This window comes from Physcomitrium patens, chromosome 20 (assembly GCF_059467195.1).
Source record: "Physcomitrium patens ecotype Gransden chromosome 20, ASM5946719v1, whole genome shotgun sequence".
Lineage (NCBI taxonomy): Eukaryota > Viridiplantae > Streptophyta > Bryopsida > Funariales > Funariaceae > Physcomitrium > Physcomitrium patens.
In genome coordinates, this window is record NC_143429.1 from 2,866,047 (window position 1) to 2,883,423 (window position 17,377).

At 38.2% G+C, this 17,377-nt stretch overlaps 2 protein-coding genes across 2 annotated transcripts; both read left to right on the plus strand.

The window, feature by feature from the left end:
• The first annotated feature begins 4,716 nt into the window (after positions 1-4,716).
• Positions 4,717-6,802, plus strand: LOC112273546 (uncharacterized). The gene has a single exon (XM_024502460.3). It carries the CDS (start codon positions 5,550-5,552, stop codon positions 5,985-5,987), a length of 438 nt encoding a protein of 145 aa, XP_024358228.1. The 5' UTR covers positions 4,717-5,549; the 3' UTR covers positions 5,988-6,802.
• Positions 6,803-16,011: 9,209 nt separating this feature from the next.
• On the plus strand, positions 16,012-17,104 carry LOC112273004 (uncharacterized). The gene is made up of 2 exons (XM_024501291.3): positions 16,012-16,372; positions 16,664-17,104. The coding sequence occupies exons 1-2, from the start codon at positions 16,156-16,158 to the stop codon at positions 16,777-16,779; spliced, it is 333 nt and encodes a 110-aa protein (XP_024357059.1). The 5' UTR covers positions 16,012-16,155; the 3' UTR covers positions 16,780-17,104.
• The last annotated feature ends 273 nt before the right edge of the window (positions 17,105-17,377 follow it).

Genomic DNA, 17,377 nt, shown 5'->3' on the forward strand with positions numbered 1-17,377 from the left:
AGCAACATGTATAATTCAAACATATTTATTAGAACATATTATAAAAATATAATAGCATGTATTTTTGCATTTAGTCATGTGTAATGAAAAAAAAACAACATGTTTTCAATCAATAATCATAACAATAAAATAAAAATACATACATAGAATGTATAAAATATAAAAATTCACATATACTTAATTTTACCTCAGTTACTCAACCATTTTGTGAAATTATTATTATTTTTTTAATATATGAATACACAAGACTAATTTTGTACAGGATTAGTCTCTTATGAAAAACATTAATCATTTTCTTTTTCTTTTATTTTCACTCTTATATGGTACTACAAAATGTTTGTATGCATCTTGTAATACTAATATAGATATATTTACAATAAATATTTTATTCGAAAATTTCCATATTTTATATTTAAAAATATACTTTTTAATAAAATCATATGCATAGATGTATATATACACACAAAATAATAATTAATTATAAGCCAAAAATGAATTATATTCAATGAAGACTTTGTTATATTTATGATGTTTTTAACTTTTTTTAACTTCATATTACTTTAGAAATAAAATATTAATTATTAGTATGTTATTTGAAAATTTTAAAAGTAATTATTATGATTAATTATTAATTATTAATTAAAATTGTAAATTTGCAGTTATTAATATTTTATTTCTAAAGTAATAATCTTAATAATTGAAAATTTATGATGATATTTTGTATGTACTATACACATAATTTCCTGGATATTAAATTTGAAATTGTAGAATCAAAAAAAGAAAACTGACGGTGTTTTGAGACGTTGCATAATACAGAATAATTGAATGTTTTATTCTAATATATATATATATATATATATATATGGAATGATTTACTTTGCATAAAACCAAATTCTAAATTTATTTGTAAATTTTTAGTTTGTAGTTTTACTATTTCATATACCTGTCTAATTATTTTAAAAAATGACCATGTCTTGTTAAAAATATTTAATCAAGGAATCTTATAGTTTCTGGTCATGGTCATTGTTATCTTTATATCTTATCTGCCATCATCAATTTTTTACAAGCACAACAGCGCACTTTGGCACAAGTTTCAAATTGCAATACAATGTGATGCATCTCATAAGTTAAATTACTTGTTGAAGTTGACATGTTTGTTTAATTAATGTAAAATACATGGTTCTCTTTAAAAACATGTTTTTTGCTTGAACCCATAATAAAATAGTTTATTAATGTGGTTCAAAAATTTTAGTGCATAATTATTTGAAATGAAACTCACATGCTGATTGTTACCAAGTACATCATAGTAATTTTTTAATTCAAAATTGACACTTTATAAATAAATTTTCATACATGTGTATGTATGTATGTATATATGTATGTATACATATGTATATTTAGATTATTTATTTCTTTATTTCTTTTTACATAACATTTCAAACAGAATTCTGGTAATCACAAAATTGATTTTGATTTTACTCATTTCTTTTTTCATACTGTACAACTCATGTAAAGAATTTAAAATTTAAAAGCAAGTATAGGTGCTAGTGATTTAACAGGTTTATGCAAACAAGTATGCAATACACAGGTCAAGTTTGGTGTATTATGATTCACAATATTAATAAACTTGCATTGCAAATAACTCTCATTTAATTTTTATTTTGATTGTTTAAAAAATTTGTATTACTTGCTTTGATATTTTGATGTTTTTGTTATTGCTTATTTTTTCTCTTGAGTTTGGAACAAGTACATCTGTAAAGGTGAAACATTTTCTCTATATACTTTAACAGATTGTTTAATATCAAAGTTGTTGCAAAATTAAAAGTGTTGTTTTTACATCACATCCACTCAATAAAACTCACTATCAACTTTAAAACATGTTGATCATTTAAAGTAGAGTCACAGTCACTCATCTTAATCTACATAATCATTGCATATATTTTTGAAGTGATTGAGATGTTTTACAAGGACAATAATGTGACCTCAAAACATTAACTTTATCACAAAATAAAATAAAATAAAATACTTTTACACCCTTCTAAATTCAAAATTGTTCTAGAACAACAAAAGACAAAAAACAAATTTGATATTTTATATTTTTTAATAAAAAGAACACCCACATCCAACTAAAATCATTCCTTTGGAAGTTGAATGTATGTTTGCATATTCAAAAGATTGCTTTGGAATAGTTTGGTTTAGATGAGATAGCCATGTGGGCCTCGTTTTTACATTGAATACATGTCATTGTTCTTGTGATGAGGTGCTCACATGGGTTTCACATGTGAGCTCTTAGCCCCCATTATACACTAATTACTATAGCTTTTGCTAAAGGTCCTGATCAGTCACAAGACCTTACAAAAATGTGTATAACCATATTGAATGAGGACATGAAGGGCTACTCTACACATGATGTTTGGATAGTCTCTGCTTCCTTTTTATCACCTTTTTTTTGAGTGACAAATGCAAGTCTCTGCCTATTGTAGTTTGAGTAAGCAAGAATTCATACATTTTGTAACATCTAACATTGAGAATGATTGAAATAATGAAAAATGAAAACCAAACATGTTAAATTACATCAAATTTTGCAGTTCTGATTCTCTTGGTTTCTTGACTTTATATTTTATTGTTTCATTTTACTTATTTCTGACTGCCCTTAGTAAAGTTTGAGGATGCAATTTTGTACCCAAAAAGAAAAAGAAATAGAAAACAGTGTTGAAGGTGAAAATTTGGAAAATATTCATTGAATTTAAAATATCTGATTTTTTTTTGTTTTGGTAACAGTGATATTAATTCCACACGATTTTGTGTAATTTTAGTCAATTCTATTTTACATAAATTTTTATTATATGTTAATAAGATGGGTAATCATGTGTATTATTTAAACTAAATTGCAAATGACATTCAAGATGCAGAATATACATATATATATATATATATATATGTATCTTGATATGATTATTTATTTAAAGAAATGTAGTGGAGCACCCTTTTTTCCACCCCACTTGAAACCTGCAGTTGGGCAATGTCACTTGTTGATCAAATTGACAAATCCCTTATCTTGCTGAATTGTTGTTGTTTTTAAAGACTATGATGAAAAATGGATATCTAGATAACAATTTGATTGATCGTCTTTGCCTAATTTAATGCCAGATTCCCAACTTGCATTTAATTCCAACTTTAATCTTCATTCATTACTATTTTTTTTTCATGACAGACATTTCAGTTGTTCTTTCTCACTTCATGTATCAACTTGTGTTGCAAGATTTCACTTCTGAGATATGAATAGAACCAAAATGAATGATTACCATTCTCAACAATGCATATTTTTGCTAGTGTGTCATACAGAGCTCATATAAAATTCACTCAGGACAGAATTAATTTGTTGTCTTTTCTTTTCTTTTCTTTTCTTTTTTTCCCCATTCATGGGTTTGAGTCAGCATTATCATTCTTCCACAGCATTAACTTTTCCAAGGCAGGAGATGGCACATCAACATAAATATATTATATATATGTATGTAGGCAAGTACACCATACAAAACATGTGTATAAAATCCATCCCATGTTTTTTCTTCAACTATCAGGATTGGAGTTAGCAAGCCTGCTGTGGCACAGACTTTTCAAGGCAGGAGGGGAATGGAGAGTTGAGTACTACATGGGTGGGGGTGGAGATCTCTCTCTACACAAGCTCCATAGCCAAATCCACACCAGAGGGCATTATCTGTGCATATACGTATATATATATATATATATATATACAAACATATATAATATTTGATATATAATATATGGGTTCCATTTTTATGTATTCGGCGAGGCTTTGTGGTGCATGTGAGTTTTTGGAAGCCCCCGATGCCGAGATGGACAGACCACTGAGATCCTCCTGCGGCGAGATTCCCTGCCATTGCAGCACCCCACCCACGCAGCCTCATCAGCGGCAGCAGCAGCAATGCTATGCAAAATGGCATCCACCTCCAGTATTATTTTGTAGCCACTCACACAACAAACAGCCAGTGTTGCCCTAATCTCCCAAGCCTCCGCCCACCCTCTGCTAAACCCGGAAGCCCCCAGCTATGTTAAGTGACGCCAAATATGTACGGAATTTTTCAGGAAAGCACTCACTACCCCACTGACGAGGACACACACTCACTCTCTATTAAGGAAAGGAGGGAAGCTCAGAGCAGACGTGAACATCAGCAGAAAACAAAACAAACCAATAAACAAAAACACACACACACACACGTAGAGGGGGACGTGATGGAATCGAGTGAGAGAGGCTGTCAGTGTGAAAGGGCTAAGATTGGTGGGGGGGTTAGTTCCACGCCAATTACGGTGATTAAGTAGAAGTTAGTCCAGAAACCAGTCCCACGAAGCGCGAAGGTGCCGCAGCGGCGGCGGCGCCCATGTTCAATTTACTTATTTATGTTTTTATTTTATTTTATTTTCTTATGTGTGTCTCGGCTCTTACACCCGTGGAGATTTACGGGCAGAAGAAGAAGGAAAAAAAAGGGGGGGGGGCACCAAAGAAGCCTTATACCCTAGAGAGTCTCATTCCCTTGTAGACCACGATAGACCCCCCCACCCGCGGCCAGGCCTGGCCGGGCCGGGCAGGGTAGGGAACTCTTTTGAAACCCGCGCCGGCGGCAACCAGTCCGCGCGCTGCTCCCCCACCCCACACACGCTAGCGTTGAATAGCTTAGCTATACTGTAGCGTAGCCCTCGCTCCCTGGCTCCCTTGGGCGTTGCCCTTCTCCGCGTGGATCTGGGCTGCGAGGATGACGAAACTTGTAAGATCATGTGGAGAATCGCACAAGGCTGCATTCTTAAGCCCCCCTTCGCTACCTATCTTTCCTACATGTTCGTTGCCCTCCTTTCATCTTCACGTTTCTTCGAGTCTCTTCGAGTTTTGGGTCTCGTTATGGTTGCTTGTGTTGGTTTTGCTGTGAGTTGAGTTGAGTTCAGTTGAGTTGACATAGTCTAGGTTCCAGTTGGAGACCTTTTGTTTTTGTTATTTTTTTATTTTCTGGGTAGTTAGAGGCTAGACTTTATCGTTTCACAAGTCGTTGGGGGTGTCGCACTTGTAGATTAAGTGGTGGAAGCAAGGGAGATATAGAGACGGAGAGCACTTTATTAGAGAAGAAGAAGACGAGTGAGTGTTTGGGTGGAGTTTTGTTTCGACGTTTTATTCCTCGGTAGGATATGGGGTGTTTGTGTGTTGGCTTGTAGGTTTGCAGCTGTGTCCTATCTCTTCGAATCTGTGTAGTTATACAATCCTTTGTGCAGCATGCGTGAAGTGTTGGGGATAGATCATAGAAGTGGAGATTTTTTCTATTCCCCTCTGGAGGTGTAATTCGCATTGCTGCCTGTAGAAGCTTCTGTTGGAGCGTGTAGTGGTGAAGGAATTAGAGGCAGTGACTGGTCTTTTGGAAGAGGGCATGCATTGTGTGATTCACCGGAATTGTTGGCTCAAGTACGGGTGAAGGGAGTGTTGGTGCGGGTGTTTCTACACTTTGTGCGGAGTTTCAAATAGCAGAGTTGGTCATTTTTCAGCTATGTCACCCACAACATCAGGTTGCTGTCAAGTGCTGAAAAATCAACCTCAAAAGCTGCCCATGGAGGTGGGATCTGGGAGAAGGCGTCTTTCGCTTGACAGTTGGGTGTGCTTACCTATCCTGCGACCGGTGCGCACGGCTAGCAGCTCATCATCTGAAAGTTCTTGCACCACGCAAAAGGAATTGTCTCATACCAAGAGTTTGACATTGGACGTATCCATCACTGGAGAAGATGAAGCTTTCTCAAAGGAGTCCGGTTGTGAGACGCCCAAATCGAAGGAGCACAGAATACCCGAAGTGGATATTTCCTTCTGCCCTCCGGCTCCAAGGAAACCTCGTGCCATGGCTCGCCGTCGCCGTGTTCAACCCACTAGCTTCTTCAACACGCCTGATTTCGAGAATTTTCTCTCCCAGCACAAAGTGCAAGTGGGAAGTTAAGAGCGAAGTCTGATTAAAGCCTCACGCAGGGGAGTTTCTGAGCACTTCGGGGTCATTTCTTTTAGGAGTGCTTGTACAGGCAGACCGCAGTCTGGGTGCATGTGTTTAATATGTTGTTAAATTCATGCTACCGACACGGAAGCGTTGGAATGGAAGAGCTCTGCGAATAGTGAAACAACGATAGGCCTTCTTCAGGAGCTATTCTTGGCGACTGGTTTTAGGCTTCATCGCATGAGTAATGAAACTTTCCTCAAGGCGATGAAACTTTCCTTTCGAAGCAGCGCAAGGGACTGGGTTGGTCAAGTGGGCGTTTTATAATGGTCGACTTTTTTTTTTATTGTATATGGAGGTTCAAAAGCCTATGCACTGTGTAGAAAATGGGGTTCCGGGTAAAAAAGGAGGAAGGGGTGGGAGTGGGGAGGGACGGGGGGGTTGGTGTTATATTCTAGGTTGAACTATTCTTGGCTCTAGCACCTTCGCTGGGGTGTGGAAGTTAAGGTAGGAAAGTTTTGGTAGCTCTGAAGTGGGTAGCTTGTAGAACTGCACCTTCCTACCTGGGAGTGTGTACCAGCAAGTTGGCGGCGTTTCCCATTTGAGGAGTAGGTTAGAGAGACAACATGATGGTAGAGCAGTTTAGTGAATGCTTCGCTCTCACCTGATTTCGCATGCATGTGCGACAGCAGGCGCAGCAAAGTAGGAGAACAAATGGTAGAAATCCTTCGAGGTTGTGCTGCTGGGGCCTAGCTTGGCATAGAGTAACCCAGGATCATGTAATTTACAACTCTAAAGTTGAACATCATGTTGTCTTTCCCTGATCTTGGTCCCCGTGTTTTCAGCATCCGTGTTTGTTTGCATGGCTTTTGTTCTCTTACTACGTCGCCGTGGTTGCGTGAAACTTGAAAGAAATGCCTTTTTAACATTGGTTACCTTGGATTAGGACTTCTTTTTTGTTTTTTTGACTTAGTACATTCATCTCTGAGGGACGCTCACTGATGCACAAGCTTGTCATGGCTCTCGACTTGTTGAGCTTTCTGGGGCCTTGCACTGTTCATCATCGTTCCTGCCATGCCTGCCACATGACTGACAATCTCATGTCAGAAATTTCAACCATTGCCAATCACTTGCGAAACTCTTCGAGGTATACTACACGGCAGCCCTCTACTTCTCATGTAAATGTCGCCTCTGTCAGGGAGGAGCCGAAATACGTCGAGGGCGACAGAAGTGCGACTTGGATGTGATTTTTTCCCCCCTACAACACGTTGACAGTAGCCACCAGTTTTCTCAGAAAAATTGATTCCTGGCGACGAAAGTGCAGGCCAAAGGGGGGGGGGGGTTTTGACAAACGCTCCCTTTGTTGCTGCTTCCATTGCATTACTTCTACCATTAGGATCAGGTGTACTAGCCTCCTGGCAAGAAGACTGCGTGTACATGCTCTGCTAGTGGATCAGACCAGCATGCATACATTCACAGTATTCTACACATTCATGGAAGTTTGGTGTCCCTGTGATTGATTGTTTGATTGCCTGATATCCAACAAAAAGCCTACAGTTGTAGTTGGCCACTCATCCGCTCTTTTTTAGAATGTCTCAGCAGTGAAGCTTACCCATTAGAAGACGAATTCACCTTTTGGGGCATGCTTCCTTGCTCATCGGTCGGGTGCTGGATTTCAGCAAGTCCCCACCGATGCTGGTTTGTTACAGTGGCTGCTTCGTTCCCTGGAGACCTCCAACAAATTTGCCGGAACTCCTCCGAACAATAGATAAGCAAAATTATTGACTATAAATAGTCGCACCAAGTGCCATGTGGGGCCCCCTGCTTAACAGGGAGAAACCACACGTCAGCTTGAAGCTAGAGCCCAATTGAAGCTGTGACGGAGTTAAACCCATTCTTTAAGAATCTCAACTGAATGCATAATAACTTTTATTTTGTTATTTATGCATTTTTTTTTAAATTGTAGAAGTTCTGGGAAAACATGAAGCACTTGCGGAAGTTAGGATTCCACAGCGTAGGACCCACGTTCCATCTGTGGGGTTAAACAACTGATGCAAAGCTCAGAGCTATTTACTTATCTTCTGCTTTTTGGAAAATTAACAAAAAAAAAAAGTTGAAATTTTCATGTGGAACATGTAGTTGGTATTCTCCAACCTCAAATTTTGTTTTTGTTTGTTTGTTTTGTATTGTTTTGTTTTTTTTGTTTTTGTTTTTGTTTTTTTTGCAAATAAGCCAAAATAATGTTTCCTCAAATAGGAGAGCTTTGCCATATCATCGGTTAGCATGGCTATGCTTACACATCCATTTGTGAAATGCTCAAGGAATGTGATCTACTATTGTTTGGCACAGTTGGCCTCAATTAACATTTTACCTGTAAGAGTTGGCTTGGAAAATCTATTGTCATAGTGTCTCTTGTTTGTAACGTGGGGAGAGTATTAACTAAAATTTCAAGAGTTGTTTTTGACGTAGGAGAGTGGCAACAAGAATTTATACAAAGTTTGCATGAAAGAGATTATTTATTCTTTATCAAGGATATTGTCATGCTCAATAGTGCATGTTTCCATTAGTTGTATAATGTAATTTTACTGCATATTTGCACATAATCAAATTGAACCACAACTTATGTTTTGTCATATTTTTGGTTTAATAAAGAAAAAGAAAAACTTACCAACCAATATATATATATATATATATATATATTTATATATTTATATGCTTGTGCATGCAGATATATAAGAAATGGTTTTCAAATTTAATTTTAGTGTAACATTGTTTTCAAATGATAATGCAAACATATGAGCTTTTGCAAATGGTCCTACTTTCAAAGAACTTAGAATATGAAATCTAACATTAAGCATGTGTGTATATATATATATATATATATATATATGTAGTCTTCTTTTTATGTCAAATGAAATAAGACATCTGAAGTATTTTCTTATATCTGTAGATCTTTTGATGTTGACATGCTTACTTTTTATTTAGTGATTTATTGATAACATCAAAGTTTTTCAAGGGTAAAAAACCACTTAAAAGTGTTAGTTGACAGAAAGTCGAAGAAATCAGCTTGTTGTAAATTTTACGTTACTATATTAGGATATGAAAAAAAATCTGTGAAGGATTAAAAGAAGTATTTTAAGGAAAGACTGGTTTCTCAAAACCTCAAACTTCTAGTAGTATTTATCTCAATATTTAGAATTATAGAATTAGTTCGACGAATTTTACTACAGAAAATTTCAATAAAGTTTTTTATTTTTGGTAATTTTATGAAAATTACTAATCCCCACTAAATAATAAATTACGTTGATTGATGTAATGCTTTTATGCTATTTCTTGTATGAAGTGCATGCATTGTATGTTGCTTAATAACTGCAAGATGTTAGGAAACCATACTGTTGGTAGCAGGTACATGATCACTATGAAAACAGTCACAAATTGTATAACACGAATTTAACTATAATAATCCAACCTCCGATCCAAAAGCATCTGTATATATTGTTGCCATTGAATCCTTCTCAAGCTTTAAGTTATTGAATCTGAAGCAGGTTCATCTGAGAGTAAGTAGGAATGAATGAATGAATCATCTGCAAAGATTATGCAAAAGTTATCCTAGCTGTGCAAAATGAACAATTTCAATTTTCATATTAGTTTTTATTATTACTCTGAAGTTATAAAATTGAAAAATGATGATACATGTTAAGTTGTGGGTGCATATATATATATATATATATATACATATAGTAATTAACTACTTGAAATAACAGTAATTTAAACATTTGTGTCTATATTTATTGACTACATATACATATATATATATATATATATATATAATGAGAACACACATATTGTTACTTTGGGCACAATCTACATACTCTTGTATCTGGATTACATGACATTTCAGTGTATCCTTCAAAGCCAAAAACTAATCAAGAATCAATGATTTGTGTGCATGAAGTAAACCCATGTTTTTTTTTACAACCAAACATAATTATCTATGTAATCAGATGTTTTGCAAAGAGCATTGAATCTGAACACCAATATTTTGTTTGTAATAGATGATCGTCTGTAAAGACAAGTATATGTGTTATTTTCATAGCAAAAATTATCACTCCCTCTTACACTTGACAAATGAACAATTATAGTCCATCAAGCTTATTGTAGTCCCTAACAACAGATTTCTCTTGCAGAAATATGTATATATATATATATATATACACACAAACATACACACACACACATACATTTGTTTCGAAAGCCCCATATTTGTATTCCAAGATGCAAAGAATACTTAAGTTCATTCGTTTATTTGCTTCTTAAAGGTGACACATCATACAAAGGTTGCATCATCCTATGCAGAGTGCTCATCTTCAGTTGAATCAAAAAATTCCAAATGACATATTCTTCAAACACGGAACACTTCAAATGAAAACACGTTTGTTCCATTTACTGCTTCCAGGTGAAGTGTTTAAGCCAAGGATTGAGAAAGACCAGCCTCAAAACCCATCTGGGTGGGGCTATCCTAAACTCCACCAATGCATGGGAGCTTGCTTCACCCTTCAAGCTGCAACCCAAGTCCATGCAACAAGCGTCTCGTTGTCTAGGATGCGAGTACCAGCACACTGTCAGCAGCAGTAGCTGAGCAATGTGTGTGTATATATATAAATAGATATGAGAGTGTACATATATATATAGGAGAGTATATATATATATATATATATATATACATTTGAGAGTGTATATACATATAGATATGAGAGTGTGTGTGTATTGCACCAATCACAAGGAAAGCCATTGACCAGTCACGGCTGTGTAAGTTGGAGGCGCTGCTGTTGCTGCTGCTGCTGCGTAGTTCGAGCGGGAGCTTGATCCTGCAAAAGCAGATCAGGCAGGAAGGCAGGGAGGCAGGCAGAGTGGGAAGGGGAAGGGGGAAGGGGGAGGTGGGGCACTGACCCACCCGCACCACTCGTGGGGGTCTTGTCAACAAGCTCCCACCTCGCTAGGGGGCAAATGGAAGTGCCGCTATCATAGGGCTCCAACTCTCTATCATCGTCCCTGGAACAAGACTTCGAAAGGACCATTGGCTATGATGGATACAAGAACTGAATTGTCAGGTCGTCACGAGGGCGTTGGAGCATGTCACAGGGGGTGTCCCACGGCGGCGATAGATAAACTCACTCAACGCGTGGGTGACAATTCTATCCAGGGGGGGGGGGGGGGGGGCTATAGTGGCGCGACCCAGCAGCTCTCGTGTTTGTTCGTCAGTATAGATATAGCCCCCCCTTGTCTTTTGTACTGACGGGATCGTATCTTTATTGAATTGTTGAACTCAACCACATGGATTGCTAAACTTCTGTATGACACTGGGTATTTCCCTCCGTATGGTTCACTTGAAGTTCGTCTTGGGCAGTTTTTGAAACGAACAAGCAGAAGTGGTCAATTTTTGCAGATTCAATCCCCTCTTAAAACCATTATAAATTTCACGTTGCGCAACTGCGTTGAACCTGAAGGGTTTCACCAAGATTGACAATCCTCCCCGCTCCGTGCAAAATTTATATCTGTTTGTCTCCAATGCAATCCCAAGCTTCTCTCTCTCGCTCCCGCTCGCTCGCTCGCTACATGTATCCAATTGTTGTGAGCTTCAGTTGGAGACATGGCCGGCAACTCTAACTAGATGGGTCATTTTGCAATGGCTCTTATGCAGGTGTGTATATAATTGTAGCCATTCGAAAGACAAGTGATGTGAGTTGATTGTTACAACATGAACAATCTGGACATACACGCCATATCTTAATCCTCCAAGACTGACCTAAGAAAAAGTCATGCTCGTGAATTCCCGCTGCTTGCAAACTTGTTTTATCACATCAATGCTCGTGAAGTGTAATTTGATTGTTGTGAACTTGTGGGTTGTGTGTGCATCGATTCGACTCTGAACCACACTGGTAATGGTTCTCTTTAGCAAACAAAACTGTAACTGTGCAGAGAATGACTTCAACGTTAGTTAAATATGATATTATCACACTTGGATGCAAAACACATAAACTTTAGAGGAGGTTTTAGAGGAGGCTTTTCATGACATTCAACTCACTATTCCAGATTCAGGGTGGACATAGCCTTTAGTTTAAAGTTTAACCTCAAATCGTTGGATATGAGTATTGCATGAGTTGTGAATTTTACTCCTTGTCTGAAGAGTTGTGGATTGTGGTTGACGTAGTTCATCATTCTTATATATATAGAGAAGAATGTTAAATAGACCCATTTTTTTATGCTTTTACTAAATAGACACATTTTTTTTGGAGAATATGATAATCATGATGATGATGAATGTGATAGGTTTTTATTGGTTTGAGGTCCAATAGTGGAGAAATAAATCTAGAGGTCATTTTTACTTTTGTGATGGTTAGAATAGGTGGGTCGATTTAATAAAAATTTGGGTCTATTTAACATTCCTCTCTCATTGTATATATATAACAAAAATATGTGTTGTATACTATTAGAGTAGTCTTTGAGTATTTGTGGTGCTTTTACATTACAAGTATCTTTCATAAAGTTCATAGTATCATCAACAAATGCATTTTCATGTGTAAAGACATTTTGTACCAATTCTAGTTTTATTAAAAAATCAACAAAATAATAGTAATAACAATAAGTGAACCCAAGTGTTAAACACAAAGAACAAAATCTTCTCTATGTTCTAGCCAATCTTCATGTAAGAATGGACTTTTGACACTCTGCCCAAATTGGTTTCTTTTTAGGGGGGGGGGCAGGTTATACATATTACAACTCTCAAGCATTTCCCAGTTGAGTACAGCCCAAGGCAGAGAAAAGCAAGAGTTGGAAAACCGAGGGTTAGGCAACATACTTAAGATTCGTGTGTGTAATCAGTAGCACCTCGAAAGGATAAAAATGGCCCAGTGAAGGGATTAGGGTACAGACCCCCCCCCACCCAGCACATGGATGGATGATGCAAGCCCTGCATGTATCCATGATGATCCATCATCAATAGAGGTATGGGCATCAACTCCCAAATGGGAATCCTAGGCAAGAAGCCAAACCCTTTTCACACTCCAATTCCCAAATAAGCTTTTTCCTTATTGAGCAGGATTGAGACAAAAAACAGCTAACCAAAGGGAAGCTTGATTGATGACTGTCAACACAAATCTATGAGGATTCTGAGAATCTCCATCTAACATTATATTACGATTTATTAATACTTATTAATTTTCTTATTCAGCCACAGTATTTACTCACATGATGTGGCCTTGTTGTGAAATGCCCACCTCCAGTGGAATGTATTTTGGGGGAAAAGTGTGGAGAATTTATGGGTGGGGGCAGTCACATTTTTTGTGTAACATGATTTGCATGACCTGTCGTCCACATCAACAATGACATCCAATGCTTTGATTCACATCATGTTGCTTTTTCAAATGGAAATTAGATTTACACACTTTTCTAGGCCAATAATATGTATACTACTGTGATTTTAATAGAGTTGTTGTGAATAAGGGGGAGATTTTTGTACACAAAATCCTCTGTGGATATCCCTCTTGGTGAACTGCAGTAGCCAAGCAGCCAAATAGCAAAGAGAATGTCCTGTGTCAAATGCCATGTTTTACTGAACCTGCACATGGGAACTCCTCTGACTCTCATTCCCTGACACTGCTAGTGCAACAAGACCCTGACATGATTTTTGCCTCTTTCTTTTAGGATTTGGGTTCTAATAGTGGGTTCTACATGTTGATGCAAGAATGGCCCACAACACCCATAGGTTTCTACTGTTCCAGTGGACTTGTGCTCCAATATTAAAAAAGGTAACACCTGCCACAAAATGTCTGCCCAATCAAGCATACAAAATTGGCATCAGGATCTGAGACCCTTGAAATGGGGATGTATTTATACATATACATGGTTACTTGCATGTTCCAAGTTGCATATATACACACATGTGTATGTGATTCAAACTTTGAAAGCTGGATAATTGATTGGGGAAAGAGCTAAAGAGAACTATTGGATTCCATATTTGTTTTTATTTACTTTGTTGAATTAGTTTACACTTTACACCTTGTCTTTACTTGTGGCATGAAATTCATCATTAGCCTACACTTTTTCTAAAGCCAAAGTTAAATAGAGTTGTTTTGATTATTCTAATACTAGGGACAACTCATGAGGTGTTACAATATTAGTAAAATGAATGTCAATGACAATGCTATTGTAAGCCCTTGAGTAAGTATGAATTATAAAAATAACCACATTTTTCTTGATTGTGTTCAATCAATGTTCCAAAAGCACAAAGAAAAAATGAAAATAAAAATGTGAGAATTGATTTTCAAGTGTAAAAAATATATGTACTTTTTATATTAATCTCAATTGAGATTGCCACTTTCATCTCCTATTCAATGAAGGCACTTTGTAGACACAGTGTATCCTTAACTGCATACATTTTTTTACTCAAAGCATAGGCTTTTGTATGATCTCAGTTTTAAGATTTAACCATGGCATTATGTATACTCTTTCACAAACACTGCCAACATTTTAAATTGAACCAATACCCTAATTTGCAACAAATTTCTTTAATCAGCCAAGGGTTACACGCCCTTATGTTTAACCCAATTCACTTATCAACCTATTACACTGGTATTTATTTATTTAGAGAAATATGGACGTGTAAGCTTACAACATCCAATACAAAGTTTGACATTGAGCAACTACATGAATAGCCTTGAATTTTCATGTTTCACATTGAATTATTACATGTTAAGAAACCAATACATCGATCAATTATATGATTCATACATTGTATCACAGATTCAGGTGTTATTTCAATATCGGATGGCTCAACTCGTTTTTTTCTCAACAAACCTCAACCTAAATTAAAAAAAAAGTCACACACACACAAACAGATATATAAATATAAACTCGCATCCAATCTCCCGAGATCTCTCACGCGTCACTCGTCGATTTTTATTGTATTCCTTAATTATTTCTTTGACGACGAGGCTAATAACTACCACTCAAGGAAACGTCCATGTTAGTGCCGCCGCAGGCACAGCAATTCCAAGCTCCATCAACAACACTCACTGCAAAACCCTAAAACATTCCGCGACGTTGCAGCAACACCGTCTGACCGCACCTTCTACTGCTACCGTCCAGCTATTCAACGCCTCACCCCACAAAAAACAACAACAACAACTAGCCCACAAGCCCATTAGCCCACAAGCTAGTTAACGTCCTTCCTAACAATAGAAACTCACGCTCTTCACCTCCCGGCTGGTCACGGCAGCGCGGACGCCGTGACCATAGTCCATCGCCGTCGTCGTTGAAACCGCAACCTCATCGTTACTCAGCTGCCTGCCCCTCGATCCATCGCTGGGACCGTCGTCGCTAGCTTTACCGATTGCATCAAGGGTGGGAGGAGAAGATCCTGACTCCCAGTTCTGGAGACCTCTGAGTCCTGGCGGCATCGGTAGCCCCCCTTCTCGAACTGGAAAGAATCGCGTGATGAATCAGCAGTGGAAAGTGGCAACTGCAGCAGATGCACCATAATCAATCGCCACATTGCGTTCATTACTGGCTTGTTGCGAAGTGGGGGCAGCCGGCTGTCTGTCGTCGTCGTCCACATCATCTCGTTGAGTCCCGGACGGATCCCACATGGGGAGATTTCCTCGCCACGCTTTTGCCTTTTCTTTTATGTGCGAGTCGGTGTCTCAGCTTTGGGCTCGCATTGGGATCGGGGATCTTCGTCACGTTCCAATGCTTATTCGGTGTTTGTAAATGGCAAACGTGGTGACGTTGCTGAATGAGCTGAGATCTCCCCGATTCTGATTAGCAATTTTCTATTTGAGCTGCGGGAGATGAATAATCCTTTGCCTTTTCGGTCGGTGCACTGCCGTTGATAGTCTCAGGTTATTCTCGTGCAGTGTGCATGCCCCATCACGTCTTGTGGATATGAGACGGTCTACTTCCAGGTTTCCGTGAGAAGCCGGTGTTTTTCATCCTGAGTTGTGCAAGTTTTTTTTTTTTTTTTTTTTTTTTTTTTCAAGTAAGAGTCTAGCTTCGTTTCTTGGTTCCTCGGAGCCTTGAATTTTATCGACCTGTACTGTGGAAGGGGCTCCTTGTGCGGAGGCAGGTGTTGAGTTTGTTGAATTAGTGCTGTGTGAATATTGAACCCAATCATCCCACAATGGGAATGTGCGTCATCAAAGGTCCACGGATACTCCATGAAGATGGCGACGGGGAGCTTTCTCCGAGGAGCGTCACAAGCAGCGCCAGCAGCAGCATTAGCAGCAGTACGAGTGAGGACTGTGGAAGCCCCACACATCAAGAGCTTGAGACACCAGTTGCGTCACCGGTCCAATGCTACTCAGATGGGGCGATTTGGCAGCGAATGATTTCCAAAGGTAGACGTTGTAAGCCTCTCTCGTTCTCCGGGATGATTGAGTACGACGAGAGTGGAAATTTGGTCAAATTTTTGCTACCAGAGGATATTGAAGACGAGGAAGAGGATGATGAATATTTCAGCCCTCACCGAAACTTCTCTAAACAGGAAGCAGAATTCAGGGTCCCAAGCGACTGCCGAGCTTGAATCACCGGCATGAGTGCGTGTGTTTCTGGGAAGTTTGTTCAGTTTGTGCTTGCCAATCAGTGAACCACGGGGTTTTTTTTTTACTTTTTTTACTTTTTTTTTTCAGTCGCCAAGTCGGCGGTGATGTTGCTTATGCATCGAGGAACTATGTTTTGCCCAAGGCAGGGATTGCCAGGATCGAATGGTGACAATCTAACACTCAAACATATTCTTCAACTCTGATAGCAACCTCGAATACGGTGGAGCTGGAGTTGATTTTAGAGTGGGATTTTGACACCGATCATTGTACATGCTCAGAGTAGACTGTCACCGAAATCCTCTTTCTTCGATGTGAAACGACGACGGCGTTTTTTAGGGTTTGTTTGGCTTTGTAGCCATGCTGTAGATTAGCAATCTTACACTCGCATAGAGTTTTTTCCTTAATGAATTAAGGTTGTGTTGCAATCAACCTGTTGTATTTTGTATTATATGCGGTGCACACATGAGAATCGGAATTGTTCTCTTACCGAATAAACTCTGGAATCGTTTGGCTTCGAGATTGAACCTATGCCTCATGCACAATTGACAAAACAAGCCTGACGTTCCTTGAATAGGAACCTGACTCCTGTAAAGTTTGTTGCAATCCCCTAGGGGCATACCGTGTTACTGCAGCACCAGTACACCTTTACGACGATTCTACTCGGAGATCTACCATAGGCAGCTTGCTCACAGTCTGACAAATATGAACTTGGCATCTGACCCATACTGAGACCCACGCTGGCTTTTGCACCCTCAAGCGCACGAGAAACAATCTGTTCCTTGCAAGTAAGTCGGCACAAGC

Bases quoted from the DNA above. Each gene is read 5' to 3' on its own strand.
- LOC112273546 (XM_024502460.3), top strand. From the start codon at position 5,550: ATGTCACCCACAACATCAGGTTGCTGTCAAGTGCTGAAAAATCAACCT.
- LOC112273004 (XM_024501291.3), top strand. From the start codon at position 16,156: ATGGGAATGTGCGTCATCAAAGGTCCACGGATACTCCATGAAGATGGC. The intron at 16,373-16,663 runs GTAGACGTTGTA...TTTTTTTTTCAG, and splicing joins GCAGCGAATGATTTCCAAAG to TCGCCAAGTCGGCGGTGATG.